The following is a 25513-nucleotide window of genomic DNA, read 5'->3' as shown; positions in this document are numbered from 1 at the left end:
GCCATATCCATAAATTTCAGGGAATTTTACCAAAATGTGGTAGGGAAATCAGGGGAATGCTAGGAAATTTCTTTTTCTAAATTCTGCGGCATCCCTGAAAGATGATCACAGTGTCAACAACCATGGGTGTCATTGGCTGATAAAAAATATACCCACAAAATTTGAAGTCGGAATGGAGATTATATTTTTGTCCACGAAACAAAACGTTTAAGGTAATTGGGCACCATTACATACATTCAGACTGATTTTGTTTAAATGGATCCATTTTAGGTAAAACAACTCCTATCCCTCGACTTATTAACGATTGCCCGATGATCAGGATACAAAATTAAGTTATACCACATCACTCTAGTTGATAGTGAACTGCACTAATTTACTGGGCCTGATTCACTCACTTGCCGCCCCTTCTCATTCGTTTCGAAACTCGATAAAAACCATCAAGTGAACGTGCCAGCGGAGGAAAGGTGCATAAGACGCATTTACTCGTGTTGAACACATTTTTTGGGAAAGCCCTGTCAACACTGCTAGCAAAAGTTCACAGAACTTCGCGCGAAAGTTAAGTTTCGTAAACCTATCTATGTGTGGACAAGGCCTTCCATGTTTTGCGCAAAGCGTGAAGTATTCAGACAGTCTTGTAGGCGCTATGCGTTTCACGCTGACCGCACTGTCTTTGGCGCAATGCGTGAAGTATTCACGCAGTCTTGTAGGCGCTATGCGTTTCACGCTGACCGCAATGACCGCACTGTGTTTGATGCAATGCGGGAAGTATTCGTGCAGTCTTGTAGGCGCTAGTATGTGTTACATGCCGATCGCCGCGCCGAGGGCTTCTCTTTTTCATCTCAAGTCCTCGTTATCATTTCTCTCTATAAGTCGCGCCGTTCCAGGCCAAATTGCGTGTTTGGTTGCTCTCTTAACTCGACTAATTGAAGGTACTGTCTCTTGTATTACTATGAGACGACAAAATTAGAAATTACTATACTCTCAGGAAATGAGAGATTTTGTCGCATTTTCTCGTATGTAATTTTTTTTGTCTAAATCCGATTTTTTTTATACCTACACTTAAAAAAATTGCAAATTTTTGCCGACCCTTAGATTTTCCGCCATGGGCCGCGGCCCATGTGGCCACCCCCTTAATCCGGCCCTGCTAATTTAACAGTTTTTTATCATCTAGTAAATGGTCTACACGCTGTGAAGAGTTCTTCTAATGAAGCCAGGGGGAAAGAGGCAGAAGTGAATCAATTTCGAGAAAAGGCAGGGAATATTCTTATTTGACTACACTTTTAACACTGGGTTACTTATTATTAGCTTATCTCCTAAATATATTAATCCGTACTAATCGGTTTGTGTTTGTTTCGTTTGTTCCAGGTATGTAACAAGTTGATGTCCTAGACATCCTTCCACCCATTCTCTCTCGTAAGTTCTAAGCAGATTATCGCTTTATCATTAATTTTACGGCGGTGATTTTCCATCGATTGACCTGAGCTCCGTCCTTTGAGACGCTAATTTCGGAAACGCTACTAGGACCACATTTTGCAGTAAGGATCCACTATTTCTGGCTTATTTTAGAAACAGCATATATGCCATTGGTTTCCCTATGTAGAATGGTGCTTTTACGGAAGAGCCGGAGATAGTGGCTCCTTATTGCAAAATGTAATCCACTTACCGACGATTACGACCCTAGCAAGTCTCCAGTTGAATGCCGATTCCGCAGCATGGAGTCAACGATTATTATGGTGTCAACGAACAGTTTTTCTAAGTTTTTGTCGACGCCATGATCATCCAAAAATAAACAATTCTGACTATTATGAAAGATGATCACGGTGTCAACGATCACGATGTTTACGAAACTTAAAATTTCCCTCTATAACATCTTGCGAATTTCAAGTCTTGTTTTTCTTGTGTAATCCACTCTAAACTAACCTAACCGAACTTTACCTAACTTAACCTTGCAAGACCTAACCGACTTTTGCAGAATTTAACTTTCCCCGACCATACCCTACCTAACTTTAACCTTCCCTACATAATCTAACCGTACATAATCCTGGCCTAAACTAACCTAATCTAACTATACGTGACCCAAACCTCTCCTGTACACTTATTTTTTAATTTTACTCATGAGGTAGATATTTTTCTGTTTGTTGACGCCATGCGCCGGGCCCATTTTTGCGTTTTCCTGGCTGACTACGACGTTAACAATCGTTGACTCCATGATCAAATTTTGGGTTTGTTAACACCATGCAACGTTACCTGAATGTCATGCTAAATAGTCAATGTCGATCACTAGAGAAAAAAAACACGTTGGATCGAGAGTCCAGACTCTTAGAAACATCGACGAGAAAAAATACTCTTGAGTCAATCAGATTTAAGTCAAGAACGAAGCCTCTTAATTTGAGCGGATTTCCTTTTGATTTATGCTTAAATCTAAGTGAAGCAAGAGTCCTTTTTCTTGTCAATGTTTTCATGAGTCTGGACTCTCGATACAATGTTTTTTTTTCCCAATGATCGATTCAGGCTGCCACGCCAAGAATCGATCATTCACAATGGGCACAAGTGGAGGCGAAAAAAAAACCAGTGCTACCTTTTCGTGAGAATCGCCACCGCTCTCCGAAGCCGCGCCGCCCTAAATTGCGAGCGCGCGTCAGCACGATGCCCGTTAAATTTGCCTTTCAAACGAGCTCTCGCGTTGCTCAAGCCGGGACCACAGGTGAACCGGTGGAAAGGAACAATCGAACCTGTTAAACAGCCGGGCAATTTGTACGACCGCGCGGCCGTCACGATTCTCGACCCATCGAAGTTCGATTTATCGAACCCGTTTACATCTTTCTCAAGTGCACTCAGGGAAGCGCATTGTTCGACCCCTCGAACTTCGATATCTCGTCGCTCCGCTGATTTGAAAGGTCCTAACTCCACTTTTTCGTGCGTTCTCGAAATCACGGACGCCTCGAGGTAGAGTTACGCGCTTTTGTCGGTGGATGAACGCTATCTCGAACGCACTGAATTGCGATGCATCGATTGTTTTACCAATTAAACCTATGGTAAAAAATCGATCATTAAGGGGTTCGCTGCGAACACCCTGCTTATCGATCCTTTTCCATAAGTTTAAATGGCATAACAATCGATTTATCGCAAAGCACGCCACGCCACTGACAATTTTCCCCGTTTTTCGTGATCCCGCCCTCGGCAGCCACGCAGGCGCTGGTATTTACGAGCAAATCGCCGTTTCGCAACGGGCTCTTGCGCGTTTCCAGGAGCCGCGGTTTATCGCTAAAACCACGTATTTCAGTGAAAAACCTCCTACCTGTACGCGGTTTTTCACTCAGGGCGTGACTGTTGCGTCAGGGGCTGATTCGCACGTGCAAAACGCATTGTGCGGATTTTGGGGTCGTGGCAGGTTGCTGTGCCTTTGCGATTTGGCTTCAGCTGGTCGATTGTTTAATCGTTATCGAATGAACTTGATCGCGCATTCCCTATCTTGGTAATGCTATATATCGATCAATTCGATTGTTGAATTGTTATCGAATGAACTTGATCGAGGATTCCCTATCTTGATAATTCTATTTATCGATCAATTCGATTGTTCAATCGTTATCGAATGAGCTTGATCGGTAAACCCCTATCTTGGCAATGCTATTTATCGATCAAGATGATTCGATAACGATTCAAGAATCGACCCGCTGTTGGCGAGGCCGAGCGTTCGTAGCGCCCCGATCACCTATTGAATCGGTTAATCGGTCGGTGCTTTAAACAATCCAATTAAATCTAGACTGAGCCGAAACCTTTCTTCTGCACCTAACGCTGAGAAAAATGTTACACAAGCCGCGACTGAAATTCTGTTTGAATCAATCGGGAATCTCTGTAAAGCGAAAGGACATCTTTATGATGTGGGAATACTCCTTGAAAGATGGATATTTCCTGTTGTTTCGGCGAGAAGTTCCTGCTACGACTTATTTTATCGGAATTTAATGTAAGAAATCGATGACTTCAAAAACCCAACTTTCCAAAGGGCGATATCTAGATTAATATTGAACATAGAAAGTTGCGGTTCGGACGGATCTTAATATTTACAGCTAATCTACAAGAATCTAGCATCAACACACAATTCTGTGACCAGCACAACTGACTCATTCTCCCAGAAAAGTCTTTATTTCTGCATTCTGTCTCTGAGTATCTAGTTAAACGCACGAATTTCTCCGCGTGCCGCAACGCAAAATTGCGCACGCCGATAACGTATCCGACGCAGCGACTCTGGTCAGCTCCAACCTGCGAATAAAAGCGGGAAGCCCAGAGATCGCATCAAGTCGCCAGCTCAGCTCTCTTTATCCTTTTACCTTTGACCAAGACCAAGCGCGAATCCCAGCTGTCATGAGCGGAGAAAATTGGAATAATTTATTCGCGAAACTGGAGCCGCTCCGAAACGGAGATAAGCGGAGCATTTGCCACCATGCTGCGAAGCTTGACAGTCCTGTCCCGTACCCGTCGATGCGATCCCTCCGCAGATAGACCCGAAAGTTCCTTCAGCATGGCGCAAGCATCGCTGCCGTGCTAAGGATGAACACCCTATGAACCTTCGTACGTTGCCGAATTTCCTTTGATAAAACACGAATTTTCAGGAAAACTTGGTACTATTTTTCGCCCAATCTGTCAGCGAATTTTCATTGGACAGGGTGTTTAGCATCAGGAAAAACCGGAAAATATCAGGAACATTGGCCGATCAGGAAAATACCAGGAAAATCGGAAAAATCGGACGTTTTATCAGGATTTTTTTTACACAAATCTCCTCAGCGGAGATAGTCTTAATTGCCTTTTGCCTACCGTGCCAGGAGTCGAGAAAAATCAGGAAAATATCAGGAATTTTCAAAATGAAAAAATCAGGAATTTTTTTACAAAATATCAGGAAACATCGGGAAAATATCAGGATTTTTCAAAATTAAAAAATACTAAACACCGTGTTGGAATGTGATCTAAAGTTTCTGAAAATTTCAAGGCGAGATACTGATAATTTTTCTCGCAAATTAACCTCGTGAAAGGGGAAATTTGGCAATGTTTGAATGTTCGTACGTCGTTTTACCGTTTAGCGCGGCGAAAAGGCGCTCGTGACGAAAGCAAGCGATGGCAAGTCTCACTCGTGTCCAGCCCAAAATGACCTATCTACATTATGATGAAGCACAGCGATGTTGAGAGATATCCACTGGTTTAGTCCGCATGAACGGGTTACTTGAAGAGGTGCGTAGCCGCCAAATCTTCCGAAATCGAGTTTTGATGGAATAATATTCTTTGAGGGTGAACGCACCTAACTACCCAGCGATATCATCAAAATTGTTCTTTGAACGTCTTTCTTCAATATTCGAATATATCGACGCTGTAAGTCCGTAAAACACGATTCTCGTAAACGCGATTTTTCAGCACAGCCTAAAAACTGTCTGCATTCCTCATCTATGAAGGTGCAGGGGAAGTAATTCTCGTAGATAGCAAGGATGAGATGCTTTTTAAGTGTCTATCATCATATTGAGAATATTCCTGTCTGTCAGGAGCAATGACCAAAAAACCGATCTATGTGTGTTTGAAACTGAGGTCAACACTAAATTCCGAAATACATGGTCGGAGAATTACTGTTTCAAACCTATTTTTAGCCGATTTTGACTAAATGAAGACTCAGAATAGAGGTTAATAGGACTGTATGTGTACTCTAATTAGATGCCGCCACAAACTGACGAGTCTCGTGTGCAGCTTTGTAAGTGAGAAAAGCGAAAGTGCCTTCAATTATGAGCATGCAACACGCACATCCGCGGAACACGAATAGTTGTATCAAGGCGCTATATACATAGTCAACTCATTGTCTGCCTAGTCTTTGTAAAGCAAAAACGCCTCCAATTTGACGAAATATATTGTGTATGAATAAATATGAATTACATGAATATTAATATATTTATGAATTTATGAACTTTAGGATTATTTTATGGAAAATTGTATTTTCCGCAGTCCATAACTTCAGGACGCTGGTTTCTCTTACATAGTTAGAGGCCATCTTTTATAAAGTTATCGATTACTTCTCGCGGATACGCCGTTCTTTTAAAAAACCGTTCAACTGACTTTGCGTCGCTATGGTAATCCTCTTTACCCATTTAAAAAGGTTTCGAGTTAATCCATAGGGGTCCGTTTAATTCCCACCGGGTGGAATGGATCGATACACATTTGTGTAGTTGGTGCATAGCCGTGCTACGTGCTTCAATCTGCGTTATTCATCGGGAGGGAAATCATCCCCATCATTCCAAGCCACAACCCAACGAAAACCTCCGTTTAGGAGACGTGAGTTTAACGATTAGAGAAAAACATAACAAAAAAAAAATATCACTCAAAAAAAGGTATGACTCTGAGACCCATGAAAAATGGCTCGGAGATCCATAATTTCTAACCAAAGTGACTTACCGTCTACAGTATGGCTTCCTGAGCCATACTTTATTGGTCCACGAACTATATTTTATGGCTCCATAATCCATAACTCGGCCGGTAAGTCACTCTTCCCATACTTGTTTTTTCTTTTTCTTTTTTTTTTTGTGTAGCAAGGAAAATTTAGGGGAATCGAAAGTTTTGAACTCTGGGAAATTCAGGGAATGGGAAAACGAAGAAATTATGGAAACGTGGAGATGTCTATGAATGCCGCGCTGTCGGCGTCGTCATTACGTGGTGGTGGAGCGGTGTGAGTGGGAGAGGACTGGGGGTGGTTGCAATATCAATCGTGAGGGAGTCGGCATATTATGACTTATTTATCGAGGCGGGCACCGGGCAGGGCGGCCTACTGGGCGAGTGCCCGAGTCGTTGGCTCTCATCACGATTCCAGCTATTACGTCGACGGCGTCGTCGATTATGAGCCATAACCTCGTCGCGACGCAACGCAACGCAACGTCGCACTCTGGACACGTCCACGTCCGTCCGGCACCGCGACGCTTCTCCTTCCGATCCGCAAATCTAGCACTGACCGATTCCTGCAAACTGACTTCCTTTATTGGTATAATTCGAACGATTTCACAACTAATTTCATATGAAATAAACTTAATTATAATTTTAATTACCGTAGTTATAATCCCGTAGCATCGTCACACGTCTGAAACAAAATACTTTTTATTTTAATCAATCTCTCATTTGACGTTAGTATACTCGTCTGCACTGGAAAAAAAAAAAAAACACATTGGATTTAGAGTCCAGACTCTTGAGAACATTGACAAGAAAAAATACTCTTGATTCAATCGGATTTTTGCTTGAATCAAAACGAAATCCGCTCAAATTAAGAGGCTCGGTTCTTGATTTAAGCTAGATTCTGATTGAATCAAGAGTACTTTTTCTTGTCGATGTTTTTAAGAGTCTGGACTTTAGATCCAATGTGTTTTTTTCCCAGTGCGTCTGTGTGAAACAAGTTATCTTATCAACAAGCTTGCACAGGGTGTCTACAAGTCCGGAATTCCCGGAAAGTCCGGATATAGTAATGATTTTTCAAGGGCGGTCCGGAAGTCCTGAAAAAGTGCGGAAATTTTGCAAGAAAGTCCGGACTTCTTTAAATTTTTGTCGCAATTTGAGCGGGAAATTCAAATTTTTCGAATTTCGTCAGTTGAAGGTATTGAAATATTATTGAATTTTTCAGTTGAGGATGAGGTACTGAATTTCTTGGGAATGCTCTGAAATAGTACTGATTTTTCGCCAACCTGTTTTAGTAGACACCCTGTTGCAGTATCTTGCAAACATCAACTACGTCATTTGGAATGCGCAAGAGCAGGGACCAGTTCTATAGGACCCTGGACTCCCGTAAGAGTCAATGTAAAAATTCGTGAGCAGGTACTAGTGCTGCTATCTCGCGTAGGATCCTCGCAACTCACTGCTGTTATCAGTTGTTGGACTTCATTAAAATCCGTAGGATCGCGTATAACTGCAAAAAATCGAATTTTTCACCGTACTACTACTTGCGGCGAGCCCTTCCTTGTCGAAATGGGTCGAAAAACGCCAAAAATATACTTATTTTTCAAGAATTCAGCCGCCTTATGTGTTATTTTTCAATCTCCGGCTTAACCTCACTTTTGGAGCGGGCGATGGATGAGTCGAGGTTCGGGGCGAAGGATCCTCTGAGTTGACTAGGATCCTACGCGAGAATGCGCTGCATTCACCCGCTCACAACAGAACGGCGTCCTATAGAACTCGTCCCTGGCAAGAGGAAACACTATTTTCGGCAACTAAGTAGCTCAAAGAATTTTTGTTTCCTTTGTCTTTTTTTTAAGCTAGAGACACTTGCGGAAGGCGATTTTCGTGTGTGCAACCAGTGAATTATTAGAATTTTATCACTTAACAAGCGGTAAATAGAGAATTGGACGTAACTCTATCAAACAGACCTATGTGCATGAAGACATGAGCTTTGAGACCTATAAGAATACACGCATAACAGGGCTCAGGTCATAAAGCACATAGTTCCGTTTGATAGAAATACGTTCAAATGATCCGCGGATTCCACTTTTGAGTACGTTTTTCTTCTCATGTTGTGGAACGAGGCGATTATCTTAAAACTCCGTGCAAACAACCTGAAATTCACTCGTAGTTTTCTGGATTGCTTTTGGAACCTAACGACTTACACCTGATTTGGTCGAATGAACTGATCCGAAAATCATTGATTTCCAATTTGTAACCTCATTTTTGACCCCATAGTCCACTCGTTCGAGCCACTAAAATGAGATACAGATCTGTAATTGCAGTTCACATGTGAGGATTTGGGTAGCTTTTTCTTTCGAGAGAGAAACCCGGGAGTAAACAGAGCATCATTAATCACCACGAAAGTTGCGGGAAAATCAGTGAATTAGAACTGTGGTGTATAGTAGATCCGGAGAGTTGCGGCTTGCGGTAGTCCAGTCGAATTCGGTTAGGAATCATCTCTCCTAGCGTTTGAAGTTTCTATGTTTGTGAATCTCGCATTGGGTCACGATAGGCTCACGGTTCCGCCCCGCTAAGTTCCGTGTTTTGAATTTCTTCAATTCAAGGGACTTAGCGTTTAAAAGTTATTTCTAACAAACAGTTTTATTCTCATCCTTGAAAATTTAGAGAGGAGTCCAGAAATTATACGGTTATAAATCTTCAACTTTGAGAGAATCGGGAAATTGTCCATTCGAAAACCTCTAAAAGGCAATAAAAAAAATTATTCCAAATTTCAGCAAGTTTAAAGTCTGGAATTTCGGAACTTCAGAGAGAAGAACACGCCTGCACCTTGCACTGGAATAAAAAACACATTGGATCTAGAGTCCAGACTCTTGAAAACATTGACACGAAAGATGACTCCTGATTCAATCAGATTTAAGCTTAAATCGAAAGGAAATCCGCTCAAATTAAGAGGCTGGGTTCTTGATTTAAGCTTAAATCTGATTGAATCGAGAGTATTTTTTCTTGTCGATGTTTTTAAGAGTCTGGACCCTAGATCCAATGTGTTTTTTTTCCAGTGTGCCTGCAGAAAATGTACGTGAAACAATCGACTGTCAGTTATATCGGACACCTCGCCTGAATCAGATTTTAATAATATTTGATTTAAATGGGAGGAAAGACAGTGTTGCCAAGTTGCACGAGTTGCCATCGGATCGGGAATGTTGTGTGACGTCAGTAGAGGCACAGTGAAAGAGGTTAACCGGGAAAATGTGACGCAAGGCCCGGCCGTTTGCGGCTTGGTCCTGTATCGGGGATCGGTGGAAATCTCGGGTGATCGTGATTCCAGGCCGATCGGTTCTGATTTGCGGTCTAAGAGCCATACAGTCGGATGATAATCATTAAAATCAACGCCCCTCCTCCACCAGTCACAGGTTTCGACGTCTCCGCGCCGCCAAGTCGCGTCCCGAAGCGTGTCCTCTTGCAGGGATCTCAGCGACCGGGGAACGGGGTAACACACATCCCTTGTCGCTTGAAAGTAGTGGCAAGGCGTGAATGATCGATATCTCCACATTTGAAGCTGCGGTAAAGAATCGATTAGTTCGGTGTTCATCGCGAACACCCTGTTAGTTGATTTTTTCCTTCGGGTTAATCGGCAGATCAATCTTTGTGTCGTTGGCAATTAGCAATCGCAGGCAACTTGCAAGCCAGTGGTAAATAAATGTAGAAAAGCATAATAAAATTCAAAACCAAAATAATAAAAGTAGAATGCTGATTATATCGCCTTCAATGTGAACAAGCACTTTTCCAACCGTAAAAACATAGTAGAAATAGGCACTCTCAGAAGAGCGTGCTGTTGAACTCCGTGACGTTAGTTAGGTAGTGATCGGACAGGCAACTAAACTAACTTCTTGACAAAGAGAGTATAGAGTATCGCAAAAAATGAAGGCGCTCCAAGGCGAGCTGATGCTTTTGAAGATAATCCCTAAAAATTGCATTTATATCGATGCGCACACTGAAAAAAAAAAAAGAAAAAAAAAACACATTTTGGATCTAGAGTCCAGACTCTTAATAACATCGACAAGAAAAAATACCCTTGATTCAATCAAATTTTTGCTTAAATCAAAAGGAAATCCGCTCCTTGGTTCTTGATTTAAGCAAAAATCCGATTGAATCAAGAGTATTTTTTCTTGTCGATGTTTTTAAGAGTCTAGACTCTAGATCCAATGTGTTTTTTTTTCTTCAGTGCACCCTGAAAGCCTTTTCGTCTGGGTATTTGGCAACCGGTTTAATTGGAGATATGCGCGTCCGATGCCGAACGGAGATGACGCAAAGCTTGCGTTCGGTTCGGCGTTGGGTTCCCATCAAGTTCCGCACCGCTCCGGTCGCGATCTCCGGATCGAGTCGAGGTTAATGGGTTTCATGATACTTTAATTTTTCATCTAGATTCTATTGATCACCTACAAACACACTCCAAGCGGCCTCCATTGTTTCCGTGCCCGCTTCGGTTTCGCCTCGTTTCCTGATTCCTCGTCCGAGTGAAAGTGATCGGCTCTTCAGTCTTCAGCTTCGGGGAAACTCCCGGGACGTCAGATCAAGCACACACTCACGCACGTTCGCCTTATGTTGATCTGGAGTACATTTTGCAACCAGGAACTACAACTTTTGGCTCATCCCTAAAACCACTTACGTACTTAGGGAAACGAATGGTACATACGTCGTTTCAAAACTGAGCAAGAAAATGTGGTTCCTACACGAAGAAAAAAACATCGTGCGTGAGACTCGAAGTTTAGGTCACATGGATCTCTGAAGTTTTCAGATTGAGCATCTTGAACATTTTAGATCTAGCTGTCGAGGTTCGGATCACACATCTGAAATTTCAGTTCTTACATCTGAAGTACTTCAGATGTGAGAACCGAAGTTTTTCGGATGTGAGAACCAAAGTTTTTTGGATGTGAAAACCGAAGCACTTCAGATGTAAGAACTGAAGTTTCAGATGTGTGATCCGAACCTTGACAGCTAGATCTAAAGTGTTCAGATGCTCAATCCGAAAACTTCGGAGATCCATATGTCCTAAACTTCGGGTCCCATGCACGAAGTTTTTTTCTCCGTGTAATTGCAAAATGTAGCTCATTTGATCACCCATCGCTGAAATCCCTCATCTTGATCAATGGTCACACACACTCGCCATAAGTTGATTTGGAGTACATTTTGCTATCAGGAACTGCAATTTTTGGCTCATCCATAAAACCACTTAGGTGCATAGGGAAACTGATGGTTACGTATACATTGTTTCAAAACTGAGCCAGAAATTGTGGTTCCCAATGATAAAATGCAGCCCATTTGATTTCCGATCGCTGAAATCCCTAATCTCGATCAAGGGTGTCAGAGATGAAACGGTGAGCACCTACTCTGGTGTTAACAAACGGGGTTTTCGGTGTTTCTGTTGACGTCGTGATTATCCAAGAGTAAAAATTTATGTGATTGCTGCGGAAAATACAGTAATATTTTGCCTCCTAAGAATTGATGAGCACGGTAGCAACAAAGCTTTGAACTTCCTTTTATCCTTAACAATTTTCAATCCGTAAGGCCTTGTCTTTACAGTACGTTTCATGGAATAGTCCTAGGGATGAATCTCACATGCGAAGCCGAGAAAAAAAAAAAAAAATGAGTCATTCAATTACCAAGTAGAGTCCTTGGAAGTCCTAACAACGACTCTGAGCTGAGAAGAAGAGTAAGACATTTTGGTGTTTTGTTAAACGAGGAAAAACTCCAGAAGTTTCATCCCTGCGATTCGAACTTGAGACGAATCCCACGAAACATCCCGTAGAGACAAGGCCTGTGTTTTGTTTTCCTTGTGCTTTTCACTCTTACTTAGCCTTATTAAACCAAGCTAATCTAATTTCTAATCCACTATTCTTTATTTGATTTGTTCTAGGTATGTAACGAGCTGCTCTACTAAGCGTCTTTGGGTTCTCTCACGTAAGTTTCGTGTGTGGTTGAAACTGTCCCACAGTGTCCCACGTGTTCTTTATTTCCTTCTTGGTTTTGCGAGAAACACGATGATGCCACTAGTTTTTTTTTCTGGAAACGACTCCCAAAGTGAACAAATTCTGAAGTTGATGCCTTGATGACTACTGGAAGAATTCCAAAATAAGAATTGTCGTCCTCCATGTTTCGCCAAATCCTCACCCCAGGAAACAGAGATTGAGCGTAGTAAAGGTCTGTGTTTCGACGCTGAATGCTGAAAAAACATTAATTTTTAAGTTGTAGTCAATCAAACCTCTGCACAGATCCACCCCATCACTGCATTAAGAATTTGACTGATTGCGGAGATGTCATTTCAAACTATAAATCACTCCATTTTCCTTATATTATCTTCTTTGTCCATCGTTTTGCCTACCAATTTCAATAGTCAGTACGTCGAAAGCGTGTTTTGACGGCTAAGCCACCAAGAGATCCTGCGGACTGATTATTGACATTGATGGACAAAGCTATAGACAAAGGGCACAAAAGGAGTATGGAGCGATCCTATTGGTTGAAATGGGTGGTTCCTACAGACAAAGGGAGGAAATGATAGACTAACACTGACGGATCTCTTGTGGGTTGCCGTTCGTTAGTCTATTACCTATCTCCTTTGTCCATTGCAACCACCCGCTTCCACCAATAGGACCCCTTCATATTCCTGTTGCTTTCTTTGTCTATAGTTTTGTCTATCAATTTCAATAATCAGCCCCCCAAAGCTGAAGACGAAGAAGACTGAGGGAATCTGGAGCGATCCTGTTGGTTGAAATGGGTGGCTCCTTTAGATTAAGGAGAAATGGATGGACTCGTCGATTACCTACCTCCTATATGTCCATTGCAACCACCCGCCTCCACCAATAGGATTCCTCCATGTCCCTGTTGTCCTCTTTGTCTACAGCTTTGTCTATCGATTTCAATAATCGGCCCGCTGACCTCTTCCATTCTCACTGTGCGACGCAACCTAACCAAGAGCTAGGGTCATCCTTAGACCTCAGACGTTAGTCTATTACCTATCTCCTTTGTTCATTGCAACCACCCGCTCCTACCAATGGGATCTCTTTTGTCTCCTTTGTCTATAGCTTCGTCTATATATATATAAAGTCGCTTTATAACGCACTCTGGCGTTCTACGACACCCAAGCGCCACATATGCCTGTCTTCCCAGAGGTTATCGGGCAACTGACACCGCAACATCTCTTTGTCAACGCCCTGCCGCCAACCCTTTACGGGACGTCCCCGTCGCCTCTTCCCAGGTGGTACCCAATCCAAAACTTGTTTGGGCAACCTCTCCTCCGACATTCTTTGCACATGTCCATACCAGCATAACTGCCTGGACATGACGTCGTGCACGATATCTTTCTCAACCTTCATCACCTGGCGAATTCTCTCATTACGGACACGGTCCCGTCTCGAAATGCCGGCAGATCGCCGCCAAAAATCCATTTCAGTTGCCCTCAACATTTCTTGCGTTCTTTTCGTCAAAGGCCACACTTCACTACCATAGAGCACGATACTTTTAACGATGGCGTCATATATCCGGTGCTTGTTTGCCTTTGAGATGCTCTGATCCCAGAGCACCCCGTTCAGCATCGCGATGGCTCTCCTGCCCTGGATGATCCTGTCCTTAATTGCTCTATCCATCCTTCCATCCTGATCGAGCCAAACACCGAGATACTTATACTCGTCACACTCTTCGATGCGCCGTCCATCCTCAAGCTCTATGCTTTGCCGTTGATGCGCTGCTCCCACGACCAGCTTCTCTGTCTTGGACACACTAACGTCCATGCCCCATTTCCGATATTCTTCGACCAACTTCCGCGTCATGTAATCTGCATCTTCCTCATCTTGAGCTACAACGATCTGGTCATCGGCAAAGCATAGAGTATAAAGGGTCTGCCCATCAAGGAGTGGAACGCCCATTCCTGCAACCTTCTTTTTCCATTCCTCTAAAACGTGCTCTAGGTATACCTTAAATAGTGTTGGTGACAAACAACAGCCTTGTTTTAGCCCTTTTGTGACGAAAAAACCTCCGGACAACTCTCCACGACATTTAATTCTTGCTATCGTCCCGTTATAAAATGATTTAATTGCCCCCACAAGTCCTTTGCTAAAACCCCTTTTTTCCAAGGCTTCCCAAAGCTTCACTAACGGCACGCTGTCATAAGCTTTCTGAAGATCCACAAACACCAAGTGCAGCTCCTGGCTGACCGCCCTTTTCTTCTCGATGACCTGGGTAATGGTGAACAAATGGTCGACGGTAGACCTACCGGCTCTAAAACCAGCCTGTTCTTCGGCTTCCTGGCCGCTCCAAACCTCTTCGACCTTTGCCTTGAGAATTTTACCGTAGACCTTGCTCAAGGTTCCTGTGACCGATATACCTCTGTAGTTGTCGCAATCTTGCTTACTACCTTTCTTATGACTGGGAGTAATCCAAGATTCCTTCCAATCCTTTGGTATTTCGGAACCATGCAAACAGTCTTGCATAAGTTTCCTCAGATGTTCAAATAGTTTACCGGTACCACATTTTATCAACTCCGCCGGTATACCCCCAGGTCCAGGAGCTCTGCGAGTTTTCAACTCCCTCACAGCCTTCACTACATCTTGGAGCTGGATCTCCACGTTGGAATCTTCTTTAGTGCTTATGACTCCGCCTTGAAACTCGGGTCGCCTCTCCGTTAATAAATCTTTAAAATAGCTTCGTCTATCAAGTTCAATAATCGGCCCGCTGTTACGCAATCTCACGCATCAAACTGATGCTGCAAGTTGACGCTCTACTGGTAGGCTACTAGTCGTAGCTCTTTGCCCACGCACGGTTTACCCGTCGCGTCGCGAGACGTCTTCCGATCACCCGTGCGATACCCCTCGTCCGCCGACGTGAAAAGTAAAATCGTCCCACCGATCCCGCAAAACGAGGCTTTCATCGACTATCCGAGGCGATGGACCATTGAATTGTCCCGGGCAGGAATCGATTCCGAGTTTGAGTTATCGCGTCGTCCGCGCGCACAATGGACGCGTGCCCGTGTTCGAGACAAGGCGCGCGGGCTCGTGGTCAGGTCGAGACGTTGTGCGTGTCGACTCGGTTGCGTCACCGGCCGGGATTTGCATAGGAACCCGGGAGTCCGTCTGCCAAAGCTCTGCCCACGCGTGAAACGAGATATCGATGTTTTCTCCCTGATTTAAATCCTTATCGGCGCGCTGCGAAGTGTTGAAATTCGATACGACCAAGTGCCGCGCGTCGCCGCCGCGTGATGTAAGCCTAGGTCAATTGTAATTTTGTTGCCCCCCTAGCGGCGTTGCCGTTTTTCGTCCACCCCTTGCAAACGTTTGACGGAGCGAAGAGAGGATTTGTTTTTACGGGGTAATCCGGGGTTGAACGGCCAGATTGCAGGAGCGTGCTCTATGGATCAAAATAAGACTTTTCTGTTGTATAAAGTTTTTGAGAGCCTGGCCTCTAGATCCAAAAGACTTTTTCAGTGTAAAGAGTCGGGGGCTTTCGCTGCGGAACTTTTACGCCGTAAAAACGAATCCACTCAGATTCAGTATCAATGGAGAATATTTCCTCGAGTCAGTCAGATTTCTGAGAGTCTGAGTGTCTGAAAATCATCTTAATGAGAAGTCATGGAAAACTCAGGGAAAAGTACGTTCAAAAATCCTGAAAAGTCAGGGAAGTCGAGACCTAAGAAAACTTGTCAGTTGGAAATAAATTTTAGGGATGTAGAAATCCGGGGATGTAGAATTAGAGGGATGAAGAAAACTTGTCACATTGGAGAACAGTACTCCCATTTCCCGGAACTTCTTAGATTTTCCTGAATTTTCCCCGGAACTTTTAGAATTCCCGAAATGTTCCAGATCTTTTGCTTTTTTCAGAACTTTCTTGGAACTTTTAAAATAATCTAAAAGAAATCCCGGAACTTTGGAAGGTCATGGAGTGGGAGAAATTGGAATATAAAAGTTCCGAATCCTGGAACTTTTTACGGACACGGAGTTGGGAGTACTGTTGGAGGAGCACCTTTTCTTGGCGCTCTGACGGTAGTTTACACGAGACCTATCGTCGAGCGACATGGTCTGGCATCATGGCGCGGCGCGTGACAGAGCGGGCGCGACGGAAGACGTCTAGCTGGGCCGTCGGCGTCCTGAGCGTGGCGGTCGCGTCGGCGGGCGCGCGGTGGCGGCACGATTCGCCGATGCAATGGTGCATCAACCCATCATCCGCACCTCATGCAGCGTCGCCCTGGTCAGTAACGTACCTTTGCTATGTCGCCGAGCTGTTCAAAAACGTTAGGATTCTAGAACGGAATGTCTCCGCTATGGATCACTAGAGAAGGTACAAAATTAAGCACTCTGATACATGTCTCTCAACCGACATTTTACGTAGAACATGATTCAAGGAACGAAAATTACTGAAACTAACTCCTATCCAAGATATTCCATGTTTCTTGACGCGTGAATTCAAACCTTCCGCTCATAAAAACTCAAGGGTCTGCGTGAATCAAATCGCACACTAAATTTTACCGTGGCGGTGGCAGTCTTTGCGACACGAAAATATAGTAGCCTCAAATTTGACGCTTTGGCTCAGCTATAGTAAATTGTTTACACTTTGAACGATAAAGGATAGGAAAGACACAATGCTCGATCGAGAAGCCTATGCCGAAACCCTTGTAAGGCGCGATTTGACTCACGTAGAGTATTGCGTTTCTTGTGACCGGGCAATTCAAATTTCCCGTAACCGATGTACAATTGGACGGAGTTACACAGAAAGGAACCAAGCCACATCGGGATCGAACCGAGAAAAAGAGGTTTAAAGTTTGGCTCCTGCATAAGACTCAATGTAAAAGATAAACTTCAAGTTCAATTTCTGCAGAATTTGCTCCAACAAAAACTTTGAAATTTTGGCGATAGATAGTAGAGCAGTGGTTGAGTTCAAACCCACTCATAACTCAATTTTTTCCAAAATGTGGGTTGGTTCTTCTGCTTAACTCAGTCCAATTAAAACGTTAATCTTAGTTAGGAGTCAATTTCACTAATTTTCAATGAGAGAATCATGTTCTTCGTGAAATTTTGGTTCAACAAATTGTAACGGAGTGCTTAAATTCGCACCTTGTCTAGTGGTCCATTTTGCGATGTGGCATCAGCGCAGCTGTGAGTGCCTCCGCAGACCGGTGACACAACAGGCATCATCCCATCATCCTCACAGTCGGCGACGCCGCCGCGCCGATCCACCCGATAGCCGCATCCTGGAGCCTCAATTAATTGCTTCCTAAAGTGGAGCGCAGGGTTTCTGCAGGGCTCATGAAGCTTATATTATGAAATCTGTAAAAATCCGTCACTTTAATTACCTCGTCAAAAAACTAGGACCTGACTCAGCTCGGGGATTAAAAGGATCGTCCTGTTTAATTTTGACCAATAGAGCCTCGTTAGGGCCCCTCTGGCAAAATTTGGGGGTCGTATTGGGCCCTAACCCTGATCTCGATCTCGAAATCCGTTGCTGCTGACGTCACTGGCGCTTTATAATTCCCTTGCATTCTTACGACCCTCGACTAAGGAGCACACCCCTTCTTTCCCGCCTGTCTCCCTGTTTAATTTTGACCAAAAGACCCTCGTTAGGGCCCCTCTGGCAAAATTTGGGGGTCGTATTGGGCCCTAACCCTGATCCCGATCTCGAAATCCGTTGCTGCTGACGTCACTGGCGCTTTATAATTCCCTTGCATTCTTACGACCCTCGACTAAGGAGCACACCCCTTCTTTCCCGCCTGTCTCCCTGTTTAATTTTGACCAAAAGACCCTCGTTAGGGCCCCTCTGGCAAAATTTGGGGGTCGTATTGGGCCCTAACCCTGATCCCGATCTCGAAATCCGTTGCTGCTGACGTCACTGGCGCTTTATAATTCCCTTGCATTCTTACGACCCTCGACTAAGGAGCACACCCCTTCTTTCCCGCCTGTCTCCCTGTTTAATTTTGACCAAAAGAGCCTCGTTAGGGCCCCTCTGGCAAAATTTGGGGGTCGTATTGGGCCCTAACCCTGATCCCGATCTCGAAATCCGTTGCTGCTGACGTCACTGGCGCTTTATAATTCCCTTGCATTCTTACGACCCTCGACTAACGAGCACACCCCTTCTTTCCCGCCTGTCTCTGGTCCCATCTGACAGATAAACGTCCAATTAGCCAACACTAGAGTACCTGTACTCTAGTGTGTACTCCACTACGGGAGAGAATTGCCAGCTCAATCCTTTTACTACAGAAAAGTGTGCCGCTCTCTGATTGGTTGGCTATCATGGAGCCTCAAAGTTGGACCAATGTAAACAAACCCGAGCCCCTCCGCTCCTAGTTTGGCCCGATGATGTAAACAAACAAAATAGCGAAAAAGTTTCACAAAGTTGTAGACGTGATTTTGGGTGCGATAGACATTTTTCAATATCAAACTTCTGAATTGAGTTCGGATCGAACTTGGATGTAAATTTTTTTTCCGAAAATAACCCTTGAGTGTGATTATCATTCATTTCTCAGCCGATAATACGTGTTCCTCTCCCGCGGTCGGGTTTGTTTACATCGGGCCAACTTTGGAGCTCTCGGTGATAATCTAAAACTGATGAACCAATCAGAAAGCGGCACAGAGAAGGCAATTCGGACGGGGAGGGGAGAGGGCGCTTTTTATTCGAGCCGAGTTTCAAAAGTCGTCGCGAGGCAAGTGTCCGCTAATTGCCCTGATCGTCCGTTCGAAGCATCTGAATTTGTTTTCGCGGCTCACGACGCGACTAACTTGTAATTTTCTGAGTCGGGCGGCCGGGACCGGGAATGCGACGGTGAGCACCGAAAGGCTTATTAGACGTGTTGCAACGGCGAATAAAAATGCGATATTACGCCGGTCGTAACCCCCAGCAATAGATATGGATCTAGCCTGCCGTGCTACGGTAAAACGGCGCAAGATCACTCGGATGTTGTCAAATGGACGTATTCCCGCTAATTGGAACTAATAATAAACCCTAATTTTGCCAGCGCAAGCGTCACGTAACCCTCCTTTTTGGTAAAAAGCACACAAAATCTGAAAAAAGTTGGGTAATTTTTCGCTGATCGCCAGACCGGTTGCTGGACCCGAAAATTCCGCCGAAAATCGTTTGAAACTCTATGGAAACGTAAATTCTTGACGGCTGGCAATTCGACATTATGCGATTGGACATACGGCGTTCTTCCCGAGGAAGGGAAAATTCCGCGGAAAAATGTTTGAAACCCTTTGGAAAAGTAAATCTTGACAATTCGGCACTATGCGATTAGACATACGGCGTTCTTTCCGAGGAAGGGAAAATTCCGCGGAAAAATGTTTGTAACTTTGTGGAAAAGTAAATCTTGACGGATGGCAATTCGGCATGATGCGATTGGACATACGGCGTTCTTGCCGAGGAAGGGAAAATTCTGCGGAAAAATGTTTGAAACTCTTTGGAAAAGTAAATCTTGACAATTCGGCACTATGCGATTAGACATACGGTGTTCTTCCCGAGGAAGGGAAAATTCTGCGGAAATATGTTTGTAACTTCGTGGAAAAGTAAATACTTGACGGATGGCAATTCGGCATAATGCGATTGGACATACGGCGTTCTTGCCGAGGGCGGGAGTATTATCTAGGATTCGCCGCGCGGCCCTGCCGAGGAGCCGAGGTGTCCGCAACAATGGGACGTATTTGCATTTTTCAGGAGGTTTATGTTTGCTCTGTAATTTTAAAGCTCTTTATAGCCCCGGTCGCCGCGCCGCCGCTCGCTGAACCGACTCCAGTTCGGACCCGGGTATCATAACGATTAGCCAGAAGGACAAAAGGAAAGCGCCGGCCTCTGAGTCCCAGAGACATGGCGCGCTGACGAAATTGCAGATTGTGCACACTCCGTCCTTTCTAGCACGAAGGAACTTAACTCCATTCCAAGGTTGCCAAATTTACTCGAACAGTTAATGTATTTTACAAAAATGTACGGAAGCAATTTGTATCCAACATATCTCTGTTTTTTGCTGGGAATCTAGAGGAAAATCAGGGAAATTTTTTGTTAGAAATGCCCGAGATTCTCTTGATTTATAGGCAATTTGCGAGGGGAAATGTGGCAACATTGAAATGGATTTACGTTCTTTCGTCCGGGAGATGACGGCTTGCCCGCCGCTCTGAACATTAGCATAACTTTAATAAAGCAATTTTCCAACTATTCGCGGAATGTCGTGTTGTATTGTTCTGAGAAAGTGATTTAACCGTCTTTGAGTGTTGCCATTTCGGCTTCCATACAATTCTGGACTTAGGTTCTTTTCTTTATCAGGAAAACGGCGTATCTCCATTCTACTTCTGAACTAAACTTCCCCACGAGGAACTGCTCCCTGTGGCTCATTCATAAAAACACTTATCTTAAGAGGGAAAATAATGGCTCGTAGGTTGTTTTTTAAATGAGCCAGAAATAGTAGGTAGTTCCCTATAGCAGAATAAAGTCCATTTGACCGGTATGTCATGAGAGTGATTGTGTCATACCAGTCGAATCTTGAACAGAAGCAAGTGAAGTACAAAACGATTCGATTTTCTCATATGAAAGAAAATTCTGGAATGAAGTTACGACGTTTCTGGGTTACACGGCAACACACCAGTCGCAAGTAGATTCTGAGGTTGGAGATTTACTATAACGTAATTCTGGGTACTAAAATACGTACCTGTAGCAAGGATAACAAGCTAACAAATCAGAAATGTTAAAAACCGAAGCTTCTTAGAAATCTAAGATTGTACTCGTTTTAACTCCGGATTGTTTGTTTTCTTGCCTCGTAGATTCCGGGAACAATTCAGAAAATTAGCATACAGGAAATAATACAAAAGTTCGTAAATATGCGCCGCAAGACCGACCTAGCCACCAAGAGTTGTGATATCCTTCAGAATTTCTTGGAACTTTAAGATTCTTGAATATCCTTAATTTTGATTAAACCGTCCAAATGTACTTTGAAGTTTACATACTCTTGTTATTTTGTCCACCACTTTCTGCAGATTGTTTTTTTTCCTTTTGCCATGGCGATTTCAAAATTTGAATTCACCCAGCGTCACCTCTATGTTATACATAGATACAAATTTTTAGGAGCAGCCCGAGACGATGATAACAGTGGAACAACAAAGATGAAAAAAACGGGAAACAAGGCTAAAAATACACAATTATGAAACCCGAGACGTTTCGACTCAACACTGAGTCATTTTCAGTCGGAAACAATAAAAAATTTTTAAAAGAAAAACGCTAAAACCTGAGCTCTACATGGTGGGGCCGGGATCTGAGAGAAAAAAAAGAAAATTGATAACAAACAAGACACATCGATGCCAGCACCAGTAACCGAAAATGACCGATACGCTAGTTCACGATCCACACACAGATGGCAGCACTAACCAGTGAAACAATTAAGTTCAAGGAAAAGCCAATAGGTGCCGCTGGGGCGTCAACCTAAACCTGACTTTTTAAAAAGTGAGTGGTATATTGCACTAAGCCCGCTGATGTCAGTGCGGTTATTACACACAGAATCCCCATGTTTGAGGATTTCGATCATTTCCAGGACCAGTCTGGGAAACAACTTCTCTTCCTTACATAAAATTACCACCTTATCAAAATCGAACCGGTGACCAAATTCTGTTTGGTGCCTCTTGAGTGCTGTTAACTCACTATTGTCATATTTATGACCACCAAGCCTCTTCCTTAGAAGTTGCTTGGTCTGACCGATGTAACTGATGTCGCAATTTCCACAAGGAATTTTATAGACCAAACCCGATTCCTGCAGAATCGGATTTTTAGCCTTCACCCTAGACATCAGGAACTCAAGATTGTTGTATTTGGTGTTAACCACATGGTACCCGAACAATTTTAAAATCGATGACAAATTTTCCGAAAGGAAGGGAACGTATGGAAGGCATACAATTTTGTCGAGATCCCGTTCTTTGGTAGTTTTATCCTGCCCCCCTCTCTTATTAAAACTACTAAGTACCTGGCGGAAAATCTTTGCTATCAAATTGGGTGGATAACAATTTTCAACCAACAGATTCTTTCCAATCTGGATCATCTCATGCCGATATGAAACATGAGAGAGACCAATTATGCGCCGTGCTAAATTAGATGCAACGTTTTTCTTTACATTCATGGGTTGAACAGATAAAAAATTAACATAACGACCAGACGCCGTTGGTTTCTGATACCACTTACATCTAATCTCGCTATTCACCCTTATTAAAGTCATATCCAAAAAATTGAGGCAGTTGTTATTCTCAATTTCAAGGGTAAATTTTATGGCGGGATTTAAACTGTTGAAAAATTCAAGAATAGCATGCGTATCTTCTTTTTTTACACAAGAAAAAATATCATCGACATACCGCTTGTACATGCGGATTTCGATGGGAGATAAACTCAAAGCAGTACTTTCGATGCGCTCCATGGATATGTTAGCCATGACAGCCGAAAGGCTACCTCCCATGGCCAAACCCGAAATTTGTTGATAAAACGCATCATTATACTGACAGATGGTATTGGTGAGGCACACTTTTAACGTACTAAAAAACTGTTCTTTAGGTAACGGACAGAACATTTCAACTTCCTCCCATTTCAATTCCACACATTGAAGGGCAAAATCAACAGATATGTTAGTGTACATGCTAACTACATCAAGAGATATTAAATCATAACCGTCAGGTACCTTTACACCATTGATGAAATCAAAAAATTCAAAAGAGTTCCGAATATGCGAGTCCCCCTTACCGACAATGTTCGACAAAATGCTAGATAAAAACCTGGATAGTTTTTGGTATGGTGTTCCTATTGTGCTAACGATTGGTCGCAAAGGCAATTCTGCCTTATGCAGCTTAACAAAACCATAAATTTTGGCAACGCTGCCACCACTAACCATAAGATGTTTACACATACCATCATTTATATGACCTTCCGCAAGCCATTTTTTGACAATAGAGTTGTTCTTATCGATTTGCGAAGGCACTAGAGACCTAGCCACCTTCTTGTATACACTTGTATCCCTGAGAATATGAAGCATTTTGTTTGAGTAGTCATTGCCATCCATGACCACTACCTTGTTGGACTTATCTGCTTTTACAAACTTTAAAGACCTGTTTCTTTTACAAAACATTATGGTGTTCTTTAGATCCTCTTTGAGATTTCTCATCAACCTACACTGATTAAATTTCCGGTTCGACATGATGTTTATTTTTTCAGGATATCCCTGAGATCTTTGCATTTCTCGGTGATAACGGTTAATCACCAAGCAAATGCCTTCCCTAATTTTATCAGCAACCATAGATGATTCATTTCTGATTTTACCTTCAATTTGAGAAATTATTTTCTCAAGAGGAACAGGTTTAAAAATTGAGTTTGCATCAGCTCCGATTTTAAAAAATGGCAAAGAAAACATGGGACCCAGACACATTACTCTTTCAACATAGCCTGGCAATACCGTCGAAGAGATGTTCTCTAACCATAACTGTCTCTTTTCCATGAAAGGACCAAACAATTTATGATATTTGTCCACAACTATTTCCTCCAGCCTGACAAGTTTATTTTCCAAGCGCTGCCAAGTGACACGCCCGAGACGTTTGGCAATTAAGGTGGTATTAACAATAAAATCAATGAGAACGAAATGCGGTAGCGACGCTTTAAGTTTGGTTATGACGTTTCTAAGATTATGATTGAGATCCATAATCTCATAGTGAACATCCTCAATGCATAAGTTCAACAAGGAGCTTTTGAACTTTTCCGTAACCTCAATGCACTTGTTACGCTTCTTATGTAAACCATTGGTGATGTGTTTAAGGTGGAAATTGATGAATGCCGGGAAAACCTTCTTTTCCCTACATCTCAGCAGGAAAATTTTCCGACATGATGACAACACTAATTTCCTACTAATTTTCCTTAACTGTTTGAGAGATGAAACAGTTGCATAACCATGTAACCGCCGTACTTGTTGATAAAACATATTGCAGTCTGTTGAATGAATGGTGCACAAATGTGTCAACTGAGTAAAAGATAAAACGACTTACCAAAAGTCAGAATAAACACAGGTTAAAAATCGAAAAGACATAACAATTAAAAGGCACAATGAACCCAGTGCAATCATAGATACAAATTTTTAGGAGCAGCCCGAGACGATGATAACAGTGGAACAACAAAGATGAAAAAAACGGGAAACAAGGCTAAAAATACACAATTATGAAACCCGAGACGTTTCGACTCAACACTGAGTCATTTTCAGTCGGAAACAATAAAAAATTTTTAAAAGAAAAACGCTAAAACCTGAGCTCTACATGGTGGGGCCGGGATCTGAGAGAAAAAAAAGAAAATTGATAACAAACAAGACACATCGATGCCAGCACCAGTAACCGAAAATGACCGATACGCTAGTTCACGATCCACACACAGATGGCAGCACTAACCAGTGAAACAATTAAGTTCAAGGAAAAGCCAATAGGTGCCGCTGGGGCGTCAACCTAAACCTGACTTTTTAAAAAGTGAGTGGTATATTGCACTAAGCCCGCTGATGTCAGTGCGGTTATTACACACAGAATCCCCATGTTTGAGGATTTCGATCATTTCCAGGACCAGTCTGGGAAACAACTTCTCTTCCTTACATAAAATTACCACCTTATCAAAATCGAACCGGTGACCAAATTCTGTTTGGTGCCTCTTGAGTGCTGTTAACTCACTATTGTCATATTTATGACCACCAAGCCTCTTCCTTAGAAGTTGCTTGGTCTGACCGATGTAACTGATGTCGCAATTTCCACAAGGAATTTTATAGACCAAACCCGATTCCTGCAGAATCGGATTTTTAGCCTTCACCCTAGACATCAGGAACTCAAGATTGTTGTATTTGGTGTTAACCACATGGTACCCGAACAATTTTAAAATCGATGACAAATTTTCCGAAAGGAAGGGAACGTATGGAAGGCATACAATTTTGTCGAGATCCCGTTCTTTGGTAGTTTTATCGGCGTCTGGTCGTTATGTTAATTTTTTATCTGTTCAAACCCATGAATGTAAAGAAAAACGTTGCATCTAATTTAGCACGGCGCATAATTGGTCTCTCTCATGTTTCATATCGGCATGAGATGATCCAGAT

At 43.0% G+C, this 25513-nt stretch overlaps 2 protein-coding genes across 5 annotated transcripts in view; one reads left to right on the top strand and one right to left on the bottom strand.

Moving 5' to 3' along the window:
- LOC109043565 (uncharacterized) overlaps window positions 1-25513 on the top strand; it is a 433004-nt gene that overhangs the window by 102054 nt on the left and 305437 nt on the right. The window lies entirely within an intron of this gene.
- LOC140223869 (uncharacterized) lies at window positions 17496-23527 on the bottom strand. Its single transcript, XM_072296195.1, has 2 exons — window positions 22764-23527; window positions 17496-17688 (listed from the first exon to the last, which is right to left on the bottom strand). The coding sequence occupies exons 1-2, from the start codon at window positions 23525-23527 to the stop codon at window positions 17496-17498; spliced, it is 957 nt and encodes a 318-aa protein (XP_072152296.1).

This window comes from Bemisia tabaci, chromosome 2 (genome assembly GCF_918797505.1).
Source record: "Bemisia tabaci chromosome 2, PGI_BMITA_v3".
NCBI lineage: Eukaryota > Metazoa > Arthropoda > Insecta > Hemiptera > Aleyrodidae > Bemisia > Bemisia tabaci.
The sequence above is the reverse complement of the archived record's forward strand: the minus strand, read 5'-3'. Positions and strand labels throughout refer to the sequence as shown.